At 35.8% G+C, this 19562-nt stretch overlaps 1 protein-coding gene across 11 annotated transcripts in view; it reads right to left on the bottom strand.

The window, feature by feature from the left end:
* The window catches only part of USP9Y (ubiquitin specific peptidase 9 Y-linked), a 199593-nt gene that overhangs the window by 125032 nt on the left and 54999 nt on the right, over positions 1-19562 (bottom strand). For all 11 annotated transcript variants that reach the window (XM_054545326.2, XM_054545328.2, XM_063721461.1 and 8 more), the window contains 7 exons: positions 16731-16843; positions 15171-15389; positions 9864-9979; positions 9398-9649; positions 9098-9236; positions 7334-7486; positions 6008-6112 (listed from right to left, as the gene is read on the bottom strand). In XM_054545326.2, the coding sequence (XP_054401301.1) occupies positions 6008-6112; positions 7334-7486; positions 9098-9236; positions 9398-9649; positions 9864-9979; positions 15171-15389; positions 16731-16843 (1097 nt within the window). The remainder of the gene's footprint in view (positions 1-6007; positions 6113-7333; positions 7487-9097; positions 9237-9397; positions 9650-9863; positions 9980-15170; positions 15390-16730; positions 16844-19562) is intronic.

The following is a 19562-nucleotide window of genomic DNA, read 5'->3' as shown; positions in this document are numbered from 1 at the left end:
TTGACTTATGACAATATGGTTGTTTGCATCAGTGCAGTAAGAATCTATTTTATTTTGCACACAATTGGAAAAACTGGTTGTTTTACTAAGGCTTTGGCTGGAAGGTGTGTTTCCACTGAAGGAGTCAGTCTTGACTTGCAGAGCCAATAAAAGCCCTTTGGGAAAAGTGGCCTCACACCTTGTTTACACAGCTTCCATACAAGCTTCCTAACTTGTGGTGAGTATTGAATTTCACTTTCTCACAGCCCTGGATCACTATGCTCTTGGAACCTCAAGAAAAGAGAAGTTTACCTAACTCACAGGTATCTGAGGGTACAAACCCATGGCTGAGCTCAGCTTCAAAGTCCCATCTGAGATTCCTTGTGGAAGAAAGTTCCATCAAAGCCTATCTAAAAGGCCTGTGTAAAAATAATTATTCTTCCTGCACTTTATGCAAATCTCAGACCAATTTTAAAACTAAAGTCTATTTTGCAAACAACTCAGTCTTATTTAACAGAAATGAGGGCTGGAATTTGTTTTTAACAGAAATGAGGGCTGGAATTTGTTTTTAACAGAAATGAGGACTGGAAAGAGGGAAATTATGTTCCAAACTTATCACATATCTGTCATGGACTTCTAGTTTCATTAGTAGTTTTTATGTTCTTGCCTACATTTTAAACTAACATTGCTTATTCCTGTAAACTAACCAGCCATCTCTGGCTGCAGCTCAAAGAAAACAGAAAGAGATATGTAATGTAAAAATCCGGAACAATGTTCTCGTTCAGGGCGATTATCCTACAAATGCTGCCAAGTAACCTGTAACCCAGAGGTTTCCGTTTTGGGAAAGTAAGACCAAGGAAGCTCAACAAAGCCAAGCCCCATGCACCCAAAATCTTAACAGGCATAGTTACAGCCACCAGTTATCAGGGCACGTCAACAGCCTCAGGATTTTAATGCTGTCTTTCCCCACTTCTTGTCTCATTTTAACACATGTCCACTAGTAACCCAAATTGTTTCATTTCACTTAGAGGCTATCAAGCTCCAAATGGTAATGCAAATGGAACCAGGCATAAACATTCCTTTCATCTGAGTTGCTTAAACCATCTCCTGTAGGAATCCTAGCTTCTGTTCTCCACACAATGCCTCTCTCCAGCAGGAATTAACCAGAAAGATCAATGCCCAATCTTCCTAACAGCAGTTAGGGTTTCCACTCTGGAAGCAGGGAATGAGGTAGAAGCGAAGGAAAAATCAGTTTGGAAAAACTCAGGCTGCACCTGCACATAGATAAGCAACTTTGTATAATTCACCAGCTCCCAGGAAAAAGTTTTTCAGGCATGTAAATGGTAAGAACTTACACAGGGAGGTGAGGGGTTTATCTAAAACAAACCCTCAGTTATACCAAGAAGAGAAGTGGCACTTTGTGCTTGCCTAGAGACATACCCACAACTGCTTAAGATAAGGGGAGTTGCACAGACAGCTTTACTGATAATAGAAGTTATTCAAACTGCTACAGAGATGAGAAGAGCTTCTTATAAAAGCTGTTAAATTCAGCTATAACCCAGCAATCCACTCAGACTGCTCTCTGCTGAAGAGAGCTTTTTCTTTCACTTATTAAATTTTCACTCCAATCCCACCTTTGTGTCCACGTTCCTTAATTTTCTTGGACAAAGGACAAAGAACCTGGGGTACTCATAGACAATGAGAAACTGCTACATTAAGGTTCATTAGGGAGACTGCAACATTTCCACATTTCATCTCACCTAGAGAAATAAGCATTACATTAAAACACAAAGTAAAAACAAAAACAAACAAACCAAAAACCCTGCCCCCCAAGGTTCACAGCAGTTTATAATAGCCCCAACCTGGATATAATACAGATGTCCATTCATGGTGAGTAGTTCATACCATGAGTACTACTCGTCAATACAGGGCCTAAAGTGAATATCTGAAATCCAAATGCTCCAAAATCTGAAACTTTCTGCATGGTGACATGATGCTCAAAAGACATGCTCCTTAAAACAGTCTGGGCCAGGCATGGTGGCTCACGCCTGTAATCCCAGCACTTTGGGAGGCTGAGGCAGGCGGATCACAAGGTCAGGAGATCAAGACCATCCTGGCTAGCACAGTGAAATCCTGTCTCTACTGAAAAAAATACAAAAAAGTTAGCCGGGCATGGTGGCAGGCACCTGTAGTCCCAGCTACTCAGCTACTCAGGAGGCTGAGGCAGATGAATGGTGTGAACTCGAGAGGCAGAGCTTGCAGTGAGCTGAGATCGTGCCACTGCCCTCCAGCCTGGGCAACAGAGCGAACTCCATCTCAAAAAACAACAACAACAAAAACATTCTGAATTTTAGATTTTTAATGTAGAGATGCTCAAGTAGTCAGTATGAGGCAAATGCTCCAAAAAAAAAAAAAAATCCAAAATACTTCTGGTACTAAGCATTTCAGATAAGGGATACTCAACCTGATAGATACATACTATACATCATTCTAGTGAGCCTGCAAACAATTAAATAGAATGAAAAAAAAACTAACCTCAAAAGACTATATTGTGTTCAATTCCAGTTAGTACATGTTTAAAGTAAAACCAAAAGCAAAAGACCTTTAGAAATCGAGCCGACTGGCGGTCTGGTTAGTTGCCAGGGGTTAAGAAGGAAGTTGGGGCAGAAGGCAAGTGGGTGTTGCAATAAAAGGGCACCATGATGAATCCTTGTGGTGACACAGATGTTCAGTATCTTGATGGAAACAATGTCAAAATCTTGGTAGTGATCAAAATCTTGGTTGCAGTGATTTTTAAAGATGTTAACACTAGGAGTAACAAGGTAAAGAATATATGGGATTTTCTGCATTACTTCTTAACATGGTACGTGAATCTACAATCTTCTTAACATAGAAAATTAATTTATTAAAGTAAAACAGTGTTCTAAATGCCCAGCAATACAGAGGAAGCTATATGTAGTATTTTATTAGCAGTTATTGTGAGAGGTGAAGCCAGCTGAGCTTCTAGTTTGGATGGGGACTTGGAGAACTTTGGTGTCTAGCCAACGGTTTGCAAATGCACCAATCTGCACTCTGTGTCTAGCTAAAGGATTGTAAACACACCAATCAGCACTCTGTAAAATCAAACCAATCAGAACTCTGTGTCTAGCCAAAGGACTGTAAACACACCGGTCAGTACTCTAAAATGGATCAATCAGCACCCTGTAAAATGGACCAATCAGAGTTCTATAAAATGGACCAATCAGCAGGATGTGGGCAGGACCAAATATGGGAATAAAAGCTGGCCACCCAAGTCAGCAGCAGCAACCCGCTCGGGTCTCCCTCTACCCAGTGGAAGCTTTGTTCTTTCGCTCTTCACAGTAACACCTGCTGCTGCTCACTCTTTGGGTCTGCACTACCTTTATGAGCTGTTAACACTCACTGTGAGGGTCTGTGGCTTCATTCTTGAAGTCAGCGAGACCAAGAACCCACTGGAAGGAATAAATTCTGGACACACTAGAACTAAAGAACTGAAATCCACTTAAATGTCCAATAATAGGAGAAAGGACTACATCACCTTAACCTAGTAACTGTACAGCAATTTAAAATGATAAATACAGAATTTCTTAGGAAGACAACTGTAACACTTGCTTTTAATTCCCTCTGGTGTCCACAAAATTCCCACTGAAATAACAAAAGGAATACAGAAACTGCTAACAAAATAGCAAATGATGAATATTATTACAAGAACAAAAAAATGTAAGGAGGCAACTATAGAATCAAAGAGGAGTGATTAAAAGACAGAAAACCATACAGTGAGGAATGTAGTTGGATCCTGATTCAAACAAACAGTTAATAAAACCTATGAGAAACTATTTGTGATACAGTTTGGACAATAAGCATTTAGATACATAAAAACTGTTAGAAAACAAAGTAGGACAACTACTGGACAGGGAAAATAGACATATTCTAAGAAGGAAGTTAGAACAGCTCAAAGACCTGTAAAAATGTACAATCTCAGTATCTAGAAATATTAAAACTGATGACCACAAAGAGAATCTCATAACCATGGGACTTTCAAAAATTAAAAATTATGCCAAAAATAAATGTTGGCAAGCACTGAAAATTAGTACCAACACCTCAGAAGACAAAGGCTTACTTAGAATTCAAATCTTTATCACCTAGAGTTTGAGCAAGCACATTAACTACATGTAACTAAGAAGAAAGATAAAACTTGGAAGCATCCAGCTGCAGCCTACAAAGAACTGATAATTGGCATATACTCATTGCCTCCTTAAAAGCACCTTAACAAAAACCTTTGAAGACACACTGGCATGCTGTGTAAGAACTGCCAGATTTATCAACACCTCAAAAAAGCAATGCTAGTCACTGAATAACAGACTTTTGACAAACAACAGATAAGCCAAAGAGCAATACAGAAATGACAGATTTTTTTTTTCTTTTGAGACAGTCTCCCTCTGTTACCCAGGCTGGAGTGCGGTGGTGTGATCTTGACTCACTGCAACCCCTGCCTCCCAGGTCCAAGAGATTCTCCAGAGTAACTGGGATTATAGGCATGCACTACCATGCCCAGCTAACTTTTTGTATTTTTAGTAGAGGTAGGGTTTCATCATGTTGGCCAAGGTGGTCTCGAACTCCTGACCTCATGTGAGCCACCCTCCTCAGTCTCCCAAAGTGCTGGGGTTACAGGCGTGAGACACCAGATAATAGTGTCTCACGCCAGATAATAAATTTTTTATTTTAATTATCTTAAAGTCACATTGAGAATTTATGACTTAAAAAGGAGAGGGAGAAAAAAAAAAAAAGAAACTGACACCAGATCCTCCCTCCATCTATCATTATGGCTGTCTTGGTGCATCACTGTTTCAGAAGTTATCTCAGTACTAAAAGCAATAGGAAATAAAGAGTATCAAATATAACTTCTCAATATTGATGTCCTTGCCTACCTTTGATATACTTCCAACAGATTAAAACATATAGTCATCTCAAACAAATTCTTATTATGCTGACATGATTAAAAGTCTAGTCCCTTTATGTGGTAATTCTGATTGAACACATCTGGGGTGTAAGTCAGAATTCAAAGTGTAACACTTGTAAAACTATTATCCAGGCCACTTCTAACTTCTTGTCCATCATTTTCTTCCTTTTCTCTATATGCTCCATAAGGTCAAGATCCATCTATGTGCTAAATTGTTACAATGTGTTAATTTTCATTGTCACAAAGTGTTCCATAGAAGAGGAGTCTACAGTTTACTTATCCTTTCATAATATATAGACATTTCAGTTTTTTCCTTCAGGTCGGGACTAACAAAACAATCCTGCTAAGATACTGTTGAAAACATTCCTTAGTGAACATATTCAGAAGTTTCTCCAGGGCATATATTCAGAAATAGAATAGCTGGGTGATAGAATGTAAGAATCTACATTTTAAAAGAACAATGCCAACCTATTCTCTCTTGTAATTAACAACTAAAGCTCCCACCAAAAATCTAATTACTATTTTACTGTAATATTTATTCATGAATAATGACACACGGATTTATATTCTTGATCCATAAATTCATCAACCTTAAAAACAAGCTAGACCACTGCGCCAAAATGCCTTTAAAAGTGACATTATGATATGAGAAACCTCTTGCTTTTTGAATTTCATTTCTATATGCCATTTACATAACTCCATAGAACCAGAATGTTTTATGCCTCATTTTCCAATTATTCTCTGCATTTCTACAGTTTATTTTAATCAAAGTCAAAATGAAAATTACCAGTGGAAATGAATTCAAAGAAATAATCTAAGTGAAAAAACATTAAGATTCTGCATTTGTGATGAAAACTATTATAACAAATTATTGTTAAACTCTGATTGGAAGAAACAACAATGACCAATTCTTTTTCATCAGAGATTCTTCCATGAAAATGTTAGTTAAGCACACTAGCTATAAGCAAAAGAAATCTAACTAATTAACTTTACTTAGAATTAACTGGCAATATTTACTATTTGGCAATACTTTACTATTCAAGCTACTACCTTAAAGCAATCAAAAAGATGATCAAGTTGTCCAGGAGAAAAATCCCAAGCCAACTTTGCTAGCAGATCATGTACATTCTTCACAATGGCTTCATGTTTTCCTGCCTGTTGAAAAAACAAAAATAGAATAAATAAAAGCAAACAAAAAAATTATAAACTACTTAAATTTTAATAACAAAAAAATAGTTCTACCACAACAATCTCCATTACTTAATAAACATTCCTACTTCATTTGAGGTAATTAACAGAATTCTTAATATTTGAAATGCTTTAGAACTGTCATTTAATACATGGCAGCTCAGTTTTTTTGGGTACAAATAGTAAACTTCAGAAATTAATATGAAAACTTACTAGATGGTATTTACAAATAAAACTAAGAGAAAAAGAAGTCAAAATATTGGATTGTTTCAAAACTCCAAGCTTAAGTGCTCAATAAAGGCAAGATTAAGTATTTTGTTGTTTCTCTTAAAAAAAGGCAAAAAACAAGCTTTATGAGCCAGTGCCTAACAATAATCCCCAAGTGACCCAGGAGTAGAAACCTGCCATTAAGATAATGTAAAAACATATGCATTAGTATCTCTGAAACCAGGGTTTTATATTATGGAAAGTCACAATGTTCTGTAATAATCGTACGTTTTTTAAAGTCACAATAATGGAACTCTTGTGACATTTGTTTCTTCTATGCATTACATAGGTTAAAACCTACAAATATAGAATCTTTATCCTCTTCCAATAATTGTTCCATTAATCATAATTATTTTGCTATATAGACCTTTCATTTAAAACCATCTATGGCCAAGTGCAGTGGCTCACACCTGCAATCCCAGCACTTTGGGGGGCCGAGGAGGGTGGATCACGAAGTCAGGAGATCAAGACCATCATGGCTAACAGGGTGAAACCCCGTCTCTTCTAAAAACACAAAAAATTAGCTGGGCCTGGTGGTGGGTGCTTGTAGTCCCAGCTACTCGGGAGGGTAAGGCAGGAGAATGGTGTGAACCCGGGTGGCGGAGCTTGCAGTGAACTGAGATTGCACCAATGCACCCCAGTCGGGGAGACAGAGCGAGATTCCGTCTCAAAAAAAAACAAACACACACACACACACACACACACACAAACTACCTATAAGCTGCTACCATGAGTATATACAAAGACAGAAAAATGTTATTTTTTGTTTAAAAATTCTTGATAAGATTTCTGTACATGAACAGCACATGCATTGGTAAAAATTAGGCAATACTAAATTGCTGGCCATTACACAAGGGTTACCAAAAATTTTCTCCTTTTCAGTATCTTTCTTAGAAAATAGCTAGCATCTCACTCTCTTACCTGTGCTGCCCAGATATTATCAAGGTCCTGTAATGTAAGAGCCTTTTCTTTAATCAGAAAACGAAGAATTTTCTCTAGCTTTTCTACATATTGTGGTTGATGAAGACTGTCTTGCAAGACTATGGATAAGATATTATTTTGCTGTATCCATTCCTAAATGTAATACAAAAATTCAATGCAGAAACTAAAAAGAAATTTTTTTAAAAAGCAAAATAAAAATACGTCTCTAACTTCTAAATAACGTTAAGTAGGAATTCAAAAGTCCAAAGTATGTAAACATTCACAAATTACAGCACAGTAGTGTAACATTTAAGTGTTGTGTTAATTCAAAATTAAACACTAAAATAACTTATTTCACAAAATTTGGCATATAAAGTCTTCCCATAGGTTTACTAGATTCACAAATTATAATTCACTAATATAATAAATTACCTTGGTGTTTTAATCTGCAATTAGTATACATTAAAATAAACAATTTTACAGAATTTTACTTCTGCACATAAAGATTCCCATATGTGATACAACAGTACACTTCTCACACTATCCATTGAAAACAATCAGTTTTATATTTCCAATCTTAAGATTCTTCTGTAAAATACAGTAAAAGTGCCACAACAATGTCAAATTTTGCTAAATACTTTTATTGTTGGTGTCTCTCAAGAACCAGTAATAATTCAAGGACTAGTGAATATACTGAGTAATTCTGTTTAACATTCCACAAAGCAGGCAAATTGCATACATAAAACCGACCACCAGCACTAAGCATGAGCATGGGTCTAAGGTAAACACTAGTAATACCACCCAAATGTCCTTAGCATATCTTTTTTCACATTCTAATACTTTCCACTAGCAACCTGAAGATTATTTTATGGTAAAGATTATTCTACAGAAATGATCTCCACTATGCAAACCACATACACTCAAAAAAAGACTTTTAATACTTTGGTGAAGTATTTGCTATTTATTTCAAAACTAAAGTATATGAAAATATCTATGGTAAACAGTTTCATTACCTGTCAAAATGACATACGTAAGTGATTTTAAAATGAAATTATTAAGAAATTAATCTTACACTTTGGGAGGCTGAGGCGGATAGATCATGAGGTCAGGAGTTCAAGACCAGCCTGACCAAAATGGTGAAACCCCATCTCTACTAAAAATACAAAAATTAGCCAGGCGTGGTTGCAGTCGCCTGTAATCCCTGCTACTCGGGAGGCTGAGGCAGATAATTGCTTGAACCCAGGATGTGGACGTTACAGTGAGTGGAGATCGTGCCACTGCACTTCCAGCCTGGGTGATGGAGTGAGACTTTGTCTCAAAAAAAAAAAAAAACGAAATTAATCTTAATATTCTTAAAATCATGATAAAGCACTACTCAATTATCCCATTAGTTATAATCCCGATTTATTAATCTTCAAACGGAATTAGGAAGTGATCACTACATTAGTTCATTCGCTAGACTGCAGATCCACTCAACACCTCTGAAAATCACATCTTACTATTTCATTTCAACCAAGCCATCTATTTACATCAACAGCTACAGTCAGCAATAATAAATTTACCAGAGAAACAATTAAGTTACCTCAAAAATTTCAAACAACTAATCATTTATTAAACCTTTTATTATTATTATAAAAAGATCTTACAATTAGTAATAAATCTTTCAATTTTAGTTTTGCTATTGTTGCTTCTAACAATAATTGGTAATAATGTAATTTTGCATAAGCAGTGTCTTATTCACAATAAAAGATTTAAGAGGCTTACTGCCATTCGCTCAGCTGTCAGCCATTCTTCCTCCTCAGGATTACTATGCCGATGAGTATAATATGATACACTAGATATAACCTTATTTATTTCATTCAGTGCATTCATCTTTCCATTAAAAGAGGAAATTTGCAACAATCTATGAGAAAAATTTGGAGTAAAGGTTATAACCTTATTTATTTCATTCAGTGTATTCATCTTTCCACTAAAAGAGGAAATTTGCAACCATAAATGAGAGAAATTTGGAGTAAATGTTATATCAGAATTCACACAAATAATTTAAGGTGGAAAATATCTTACCTGAGTATCATCTTTAACCTAAAAATTTCCAAATTTTTTATAGTCTCATCTTGTCCTGAAATTCTTGAAGCTAAGTTCTTCAAAGATTTAATAATCATTGAAAGGGCATCATTTTTGGCTTCATTCTTTGCTTCTTTTTTCAGTTCTTCATCAGTTAAGTTTTCCAATAAATGTGGAACTATTTCTATAACTGGAATGAAGTACTTTTTCACTGTATGTTGACTGAGAAACTCATAGCATTGTCCAAATGGTCTGAAATACGAAGGACACAAAACCTCTGTAACATTCACGTTTTTTAAAAGAACTAAAGTTGCCAATTGGTTTCAACACTTAAGACCAGACAAAAACAGGTCCTCATTTTACAATGAGACACAACCCACACTGAAAACATGAAACAATGATTTTTAAGTAAATAAAATAGTAATTTGTATAATGCACAGAATATTCACATGAAAACATAACTTACTTAATAAGAGCTGCAATTATTTGAACATTTAATGCTGATCCATTAAAAAAACGATCATGCAAAATCTGGAACCCATTTAAAGTGCCAAATTTATTGATGAGATCCACTAGCCAACCCTGTAATACAGTTAATAATAAAAATTAATTCCCCCCTTTCAGAAAATGTTACTATTTGAAATGCATTTGTGTGAAGCATACTAGAAACGGAAAATTTAATAAAAAATTATACTAAATTATCTTTAAAAAGAGTACAAGACATGTGTATTATATATACTTACAAAGATTTAAACCTTTTATATTGTATTTTGTCTTCTGTATCCTTTTAGCTGGACACAGCATAAGCAGAAATTATGTCATAGTTCATGGGGACACAACTGGTATTGTTTATATCTCATGTAACTGGTACAAGTAAGAATCAGGTAAAGGTTGTATATCTAAAAACATTTCTAAACATTAAGATGCAATATGAATTAATGACTTCAGAAGTTATGAAAAGAATGAATAAGAATTAAGAAATAAGGTAAAATGAAAGATTTTTATACCTTGTTTTCTAGAGCCAAGTTTTAGGAAAAAAATCAAAAAGGGGGAGTACAGAACAAAGAGAACAAAGGATGTTTTACTGCCAACCTTTTCTTCTTCTTCTTTTTTTTTTTTTTTTTTTTTTTTGGAGACAGAGTCTTGCTCTGTCACCCAGGTTGGAGTACAGTGGCATGATCTCAGCTCACTGCAACCGCTGCCTCCCAGGTTCAAGCGATCCTCTGGCCTCAGCCTCCTGAATAGCTGGGATTACAGGCACCCGCCAATACACCCAGCTAATTTTTGTATTTTTAGTAGAGATGGGGTTTCACCATGTTGGCCAGGCTGGTCTTGAACTCCTGACCTGAGGTGATACACCCACCTTGGACTCCCAAAGTGCTGGGATTATAGGCATGAGCCACCATGTCTGACCATACTACCAATCTTGAGAGAAATAATTTCTCCAGTTTAAACAGAAAAACATATTCACGACATGTGGAAAATGTGAAACAAAAAATAACTTTTAAAGAATACACTGGTATAACTCTAACGCTAGGTTTGATATGATGAAAAACTAAATTTTAAAACCTTTGGTAAATATATTTCTGAATGAATTTACTACAATATTATATTTTCCTATCTTTTTATTATTTAGTTTTAAAAAGTCAGTTCATGGAGTGACATCAGCAAGATTGTGGACTAAAACACTCCAATGCCTGGTTTCTGTTAAAAGAAAAAACTTCACTGCAATTCTGAAAATCAGTCAAAAGTATACAGCTATCAAGAAAATGCCCAGTTCAAGAAAAAGCCATATTCAAAGGGAATAGGCAATTTTGTGTTATTTCACTCATCCTTGCCCACTCCCTTCCTACCAAGGTACAGTTTGCGGAACCAGTGATCTGATCACCAGTTCTGTATGAACTGGAGGAATCAAGAGGGCTGGATTTACAACATTCTAAATGTGTCTGCAGGCTGCCTATGGGATTAGTCTCTGTATACTCAACCTGAAGGGCAAGGAGCCAACAGTGGCTTAAAACTCTGACTAGGAGAAGCCATGGGAAGACAATTTGTAAAGTCTCCAAGGGAATTACAAACCTGTAGACTACCGAGGCAAACTACTGAATGAAGAATGCAACACGACAGGTAAGGCAGCAAAAATAAGAAGAGGTGAGGCTCATGGAGGAATTGGGAAATTTTTACAGCAACCATCATGGAACGGAATAACCAGAACCATGTGAAATATATGGGTAAAAAAGACTCATGGAAAGTCTCAAGAAAGACAAATAACTAGAAAAGGTTAAAGCAGGCTTTAAGCCTGCAAGGAGAGCTGATTAATAAAGGCATTCCCTTGTACCAAGCCAGTTCACAAAGACTGGGGAATGTAAGTGCTTTCTCTAATCCTCAGAATGACTCGGCAGGCCCGTCACAGTGGCTCATGCCTGTCATACCAGCACTTTGGGAGGCTGAGGCGGGTGGATCCCCTGAGGTCAGAAGTTCAAGACGTGCCTGGTCAACATGGTGAAACCCCTGGCTAAATATACAAAAATTAGCTGGCATGGTGGTGGGTGCCTGTAAACTCAGCTACTCGGGAGGCTGAGACAGGAGAATCGCTTGAACTCGGGAGGCAGAAGTTGCAGCGAGCCGAGATCATGCCATTACACTCCAGCCTGGGCAATAAGAGTGAAATCTGGTCTTAAAATAATAATAATAATATAAAAATACAAAAAATTAACTGGGCGTAGTGTTGGGAGCCTGTAATCCCAGCTACTTGGGAGGCTGAGACAGGAGAATTGCTTGAACCCAGGGGGCAGAGATGGTGCCATTGCACTCCAGGCTGGGTGACAGAGCAAGGCTCTGTCTCAAAACAAAAAACAAAAAAAAGATGACACAGCATACAAAAAGTAGACAAGATAAAATAAATCTCCAGAAACTGTCCTTGGAGAAACACAGCCAGACTCACTTGACAAACACTTTAAAATATCAGCGCAGTGTCTCACGCCTTTAATCACAGCACTTTGGGAGGCCGAGGCTGGCGGATCGCCTGAGATCAGGACTTCAAGACCAGCCTGGCCAACATGCTGAAACCCCATCTCTACTAAAAATACAAAAACTAGCTGGGCATGGTGGTGCACGTCTGTAATTCCAGCTACGCAGGGCCAGGGGGAGCTGAGGCAAAAGAATCGCTTAAACCAGGGAGGCAGAGGTTGAAGTCAGCCAAGATTGCACCACTGCCCTCCAGCCTGGGAGACAGAGCAACACTCTGTCTCAAAAAATATATAAAATAAAATAAAAAAATTTAAGAAAAAGTAAAATATGCCTAACGAACTAATGAAAAAGGAGGCTAAAGAAAATTAGAAAAATGATACACAAATAAAATGAACATGTCAACAGAGAAAAAAAATAATACAGAATCAGGGCTGGGCACAGTGGCTTACTCCTATCATCCCAGCACTTTGGGAGGCCAAGGCGGGCAGATCATCTGAGGTCAGGAGTTTGAGACCAGCCTGACCACCATGATGAAACCTCTTTTCTACTAAAAATACATAAATTAGCCGGGTATTGTGGTGAGCACCTGTTAACCCCAGCAGCTATGGAGGCTGAGGCACAGGACAGGAGGCAGAGGTTGCAGTGAGCTGAGATCATGCCGCTGCACCCCAGCTTGGGTGACAGAGCAAGACTCTGTCTCAAAAACAAAAACAAACAAACAAAAAAGAACTACAAAAAGGATAACAAAATAAACCCAAAGACAGCAGAAGAACAGAAATGCAAGAGATTAGCAAATACAGCAGAAAAACAACAAAACCAAAATTTGGTTCTTGAAAAAATAAAGAAATTGCCAAACCTCTAGGCAGTTTAACTAAGAAAAAGAGAGAAGACTCAAATAACTAATAGCAGATACAAAAGAGGAGACATTACTATGTATATTATAGAAATAACCAGCTGAGAGTATGAAGAATCACTGCATCCTAAAAAACTGGATAACCTAGATAGGAGGACAACTTTATAGAAATACACAATCTACCCAAGACGCAACCATGAAGAAATAGAAAATCTGAACAGGCCCATAACTAATCAGACAGAATCAGCAATCAAAAATACACCCATAAAGAAAGCCCAAACAAAACCCAATCACTTCACTGAAGAATTCTACCAAACACTTAAAGAATTAACACCAATCATCCTCACACTCTTCCAAAAAACTGAGGAGGAAAGAACATATCCAAACTCATCTGTGAAGACAGCATTACCCTGACATCAAAACAAGACAAAGAAACTACAAAAAAAAAAAACCGTACACACTAATCTCCCTTATAAATATTGATGCAAAATTCCGCAATGCTATACTAGCAACAAAATTTAAAACATATTAAAAAGATTATATACATGACCAAGTTATTTTTTTCCTAGAATGAAACACACTTCAACATACAAGTATCGATCGATACGACACACAATCTTAAGAGAATGAAAGGAAAAAAAAAATCACATGATCATCGCCATCAATGCCGAAAAAGCTTTGACAAAATTTACCACCACAAAGATAAAAAAACTAAACAAATGAGGAATAGAAATAATTGACATTAACATAATAAAGACTTTATGTAAAAAGCTCTTGGCTAACATCATATTCTATGATGAAAGACTGAAAAACAGCAGATCAGGAACAACCAAGAACGCCTCCTTTTGCTATTTCTATTCAATATACTAATTAAGTCCTCCTACCTGTGGAAATAACACAAGAAAAAGCAGTAACAGGATTTATCCAATTTGAACCAATGGGAAAGAAAAAAGTAAATTATTTCTATTCACAAAAATTTTATCATTTTATCTTTTTGGATTCTTTGAGTTTGTGTGTTTGTGTGTGTGTGTGTGTGAGCACATGCACATGTGCATATGCAGTATACTTGCCAAAGCCATGTTCTATTTTCTTTTTCTATTGCTGGTTAAGTTTTTTTCATGCGCTAAATATTAATTGAATTTAATATGATCAAACTGACTTTGAGATATGAAATAGCCACTACAGTAATATTAAAGATACTGACACATTAAAGTGAAAATACACAAAACTGGGTGACTTTTCCATAGCCTTGACTGCAAGTGCAGTGGTTTTGGCTGTTTTTTTCTTTTTTTGGCTTTTTGATGTATAATTAGATTTTGTTTTCTTCTATCCCACCTCCTTGAGAAAAATTTTAATTCTGGCGAGTATAAAGCAGATCTAACTTCCCTTTGAGGTACAATTACAAAGATTACTTACATGATCCAAGATTTAGCTGTTGAACACTGAACCATCTTCTCCTAAGAAAATTAGGCATTACAAGAAATGCCTAATGGTATGTCATGAAAGCAAAATGGTACAATTTTTAAATCTCACTGAGTTTACACAGTCTGTAAATATACGTAAGTATTCTGCTGTTTTAAAAAATATATACACACAGTACAAACAAAGAACAGTCCATGCTTATTTGCAGTAATTAGAGTCTCTAAAGTAGCTGTGAACAATGAATTAGCAAATACTGACTTCTCCTCACAGAAACACAACGCTATGCTCCAAGGAGCATATTCGACCAATCAATACATAATAAGCCCTGTTCAGGCATGAGTTACATGGTTATTGATCGTGAGTTCAAGGTTATACATATTAAATAATAGGTCTTTAAACAGAAACCCAAAAAAAAGAAGATTATGTATTGACTTGATCATTATTTAAAGAGAGGTTCACATCACTAATGGTCTGTGGCAAATGCAAACAAAAAAATTAATGTTTAATCTTGAAAATAACAAACCAACACACTTTTGGTGATCGAGGATCTGAAGAACGAGCAAATAATTCATCTTCTGACAACTGAGCATTTGAGGAAATTAATTCACATGGACGTGTACCATTGTAGATATGAAACTTGCAATGAGGATTTAAGGCCATGGCGAGAAGTTCTAGAAGTGGAAACCAATCTTGGGACAACTTGGCCACACAAAGCTCCACTAGGCGATGAGTATTGTTAATAATACATCTCTGTTACATGGATAGGATATAATACAGTTTATAATAAGAACACATTGCAATTTCAAACACATTTAATTTTTATTAATAATCTCCATTTTTCTGCACTGGTCATCTTATTTCTGCTTAATTTCACTAATATCATGATCAAAGTAATACACTGGTAAAGATAAATTAATACTTATTTCATAAATTTGTGCTTAATTTCAAAAGCTATTTGAGAAATGTTACAAATAAAGTAGGTACCACAGTTTGTCTATTTCTGCTTTATGTCCACAGGACACACAAACTGTCACTTTTCTCTCTGGAATCTGTACTTTAGAGGAAACATTTAAAGTTTTGTTATGAACATCTCAACTCAAAAGTCACATATTTTCAAAATTTCATTTTCCACACCTACGAAAAAGTTACAGGTCAATTCCGAGCTGCTAGCATATGTATGCCATGGTCATTTGTGGAAAATGTCTAAGTTGTATTTTTTAGGTTAAGGTCATCAGAAAGTATATATTTGATTCATAACTTTTAGTTAACTGCATATTCTAAAAAAGAACCAGAGGCCTGAAGTATATACAGTACTTCAGTAAAGATACTTGCTTTTTTGTCATTTTTTAAATCTCTGAAATATGAAGGTATCTTATGATAGAATCAAGATACCTGGCAGACTGCAATATATACCTAGGTACTAGACTTGCAGTATTACCTGAGATTACTTGTGTTTCCTTTTACCTGTCACTTGAAGATTCTACTAATCTGAGAATGTATTAAAGTCTATTTGACTTTTTTGGCATCAAAATTCTAAGTCTGAACTCGTATCACAAAATTGTGTGAGTACTGGTTTCTGGTCTAAATTTCCAAGACGGTCTTCTGTCTCTACCAATCTTCTTTCTTTCATTCTCTGCACATTACATAACTGACTTTAGAACTATTATACTCTGGAATATAGTTTCTTTGCTTTACATTTGTGCATAGTGAGTTTCTTTACCATTTACATTTGCACTGAAATTATACCCTTTGTTATCCCAGCTACACTTAGAGTCTGCTTAAATATTTTTTATCTCAAGTGGTACAAAATAGTAGTGCCTCTTCCAATCAATACTATCATGCATTTGATGAAATACACTGTATTGTGTGTAAGGTTACAAGGTCGTTGAAATTTCAGGGGACAGGTTAAACTAAGGTTTACTAAATCAAAACCGCAAGCTCATTCTTAAAGACCATGCTAACCTTCAATTACGCAGTATGTATCAGCAGACTTGATATGTTAATATGTTACGCACAGAAGTATTTTTCAAAAACAAACCCACAGGAATCACCATGTAAATCTGAGTCCCAGAAATGAAATACAAGACTCACATGAATTTCAAACTTCCAGCCACTCACGGCCTCATCCATAAGAATTTTAGTGAAAGATATTGTTAGTCCATCTCGAAAAAAACGTTGGCATGCTTCACTTTTAACATCAAGGCCTAAAAAAAGAGCCAAACAAAGAATGTTAAAAAAAAATTATTTGGCCAATTATGATTAAACATAGTAAATTGCTAGAAACTATTATGGTCTCCAATTCACAAATAGTGTTGTGGCTTTTGAAATGAGACATGACATTATAAGATGTTAAAAAGGTGAAAAAAATGGGATTTCAGAAAAAGGAATGAAATATAATATTCAGTAAATTTTAGAAACAGTTGTATAGACTACATCAAATCAAGTAATGTAACTAATTGAAACAGCTTGAAAATATTTATGACATCAAACTTAAAGAATGTTCACTAGTAGACAGGGAATTGAACCATTTCACAGCATTTTAATTACTGAAATACAGTAAAAAAACTGAAAATTAAAAAAATCTGATTTTCCCGGTAAATTGCCCATTTATCATCAAATTTAAGAGGTGAATCCTGTTTCTTTTTTCTTTTTACCTTTATCTGATTTAAGAAAAGCAAGATCCATGTGCCTCTATCAAAAAAGAAAACTTGCAACTGTTTTCTTTTAAAACACAGTCTTGCTCTATTTCCCAGACTGGAGTACAGTGGCACAATCTTGGCTCACTGCAATCTCCACTTCCCAGGTTTAAAAAATTCTCCTGCCTCGGCCTCCAAGTAGCTGAGATTATCGGCATGCACCACCATGCCTGGCTACTTTTTGTAGTTTTAGTACAGATAGGGTTTTGCCATATTGGCCAGGTTGGTCTCAAACACCTGACCTCAGGTGATCTTCCCGCCTCGGCCTCCCACAGTGCTGGGATTACAGGGATTACAGGATCACTGCACCCAGCCAGAAAACCTGTAACTCTTAAAGCAACTCAGAACATATTAAATATGTACAAGGAGATATATTTTTATTTGAATTATATACATACTACTCTATCATTTAAACTAGTTTAATCTTACAGTAATCATGATCTCAGAAAAAAATAACAGAGGAAACGTCCCTGCAAATGACATACATCCACTGAATATCAATGCTATGAAATGAAATACCATTTCCAGTTTTTGTTCATTTTGTAGTGTTAGACCCTAGAACATACCTAGTACAGAAGTCCTTGACATTTGCTCAATTAATGAATAAATATGCAATCAACAAAAGAAATTTAAATGAGGAGAAATATTTTCAATCTGGTAAAATATTTTCAGAGGTCACTAGATCACATATTGGTAAGATCAATAAAACAACATAACAGTCGTTAAATGACTGTAAGATAGTTATTAGTTAAATGAAATTATCAACACCACCACACAGTCAGACTCCGCAACAGAAACACTTTAAAGGATACCAAAGGAATTAAAAATTTGTCTAACAACACTGACAGTTAAGTTCCTGTTGAATGACACAAAAATTAAATACTTCTGACCTTTCTTACAGCTTTCAAGTCCTTAAAAAAATACACTGTATTTGCCGGGGGTGCTGGCTCAGGCCTGTAATCTCAGCACTTTGGGAGGCAGAGGCGGGCGGATCATGAGGTCAGGAGATAAAGACCATCCTGGCTAACACTGTGAAACCCCATCTCTACTAAAAATACAAAAATTAGCCAGGCATGGTGGCGGGCACCTGTAGTCCCAGCTACTGGGAGGCTGAGGCAGGAGAATGGCATGAACCAGGAGGCGGAGCTTGCAGTGAGCCAAGATCACCCCACTGCACTCCAGCCTGGGAGACAGAGCAAGACTCTGTCTCAAAAAAAATAAAATAAAATAAAAAATGAAATAAAAATACAAAAATACAAAATATTACAAAAATGGCTCATCCACGAATTTTATTGCACCTACTATTACAATAAAATCATCCAAAATGCTTCATTCAAACCCAAAGCTTGTACTTGTGGCTGAGAGTAAAAATATCAAATTTTCTTCATAGGTTTTTTGTTTTTTTAAATTCAGGCTTCATCTTTTAAGACTTTTTTCTTTTTGAGAAAAACCCTTCAACTCTGTGTCAAGAAGAAAAAAAAGCTAAATATGTGAGCTAGACAGTTTATTAAACATACACACTCAATATTAGTGAAATAGTGATTTCCACGTAAAAAAAGAAACAGATGGGGCTGGCCAGGTGTGGTGGCTCATTCCTGTAATCCCAGCTACCTGGGGGGCTGAGGCTAGAGAATCACTTGAACCTAGGAGGTGGAGGCTGCAGTGAGCTGATCTCACGCCACTGACTCCAGCCTGGGTGACAAAGCAAGACTGTATCTCAAATAAAATAAAATAAAATAAAATAAATAAAAATAATTGGCAAAATTATTTATAAATTAACATATTTCTTAATCACATGTGACTTGTGTAAAAAGGTCACCAAATATATATGATGTCATACAATAAACTCTCTATGCAGCACTTTGTAAATTGTAAAATATGCTTTAATGCACATTACTTTATATAGCAGACTTTAGTACTATCATATTCTGGAAAATATTTTCTAACTTCTGGATAACCATCTTTTTAAAAATTTAAAAAATATATATTCTCACCTTAGATATATGGTTGTACACATAAAATTACACATAATACTTAAATAGCTCCAGGTATCCCTAAAGGCTATCTAAAGATTTCTATGAACCTTTACTATAGAGAAGTATGTGTATTTGTTTGTGTATGTATATATGTAATAAGTATACATAATATGCATGCATATATGTAAAATAATCCTTACCAGGAAGATTTGTGACATATTATAAACTAGGAATAAACAGTACCTTTATAA

This window comes from Pongo abelii, chromosome Y (genome assembly GCF_028885655.2).
Source record: "Pongo abelii isolate AG06213 chromosome Y, NHGRI_mPonAbe1-v2.0_pri, whole genome shotgun sequence".
NCBI classification, from domain to species: Eukaryota; Metazoa; Chordata; class Mammalia; order Primates; family Hominidae; genus Pongo; species Pongo abelii.
Note: the sequence above shows the minus strand (reverse complement) of the source record. Positions and strands in the feature narration are given on the sequence as shown.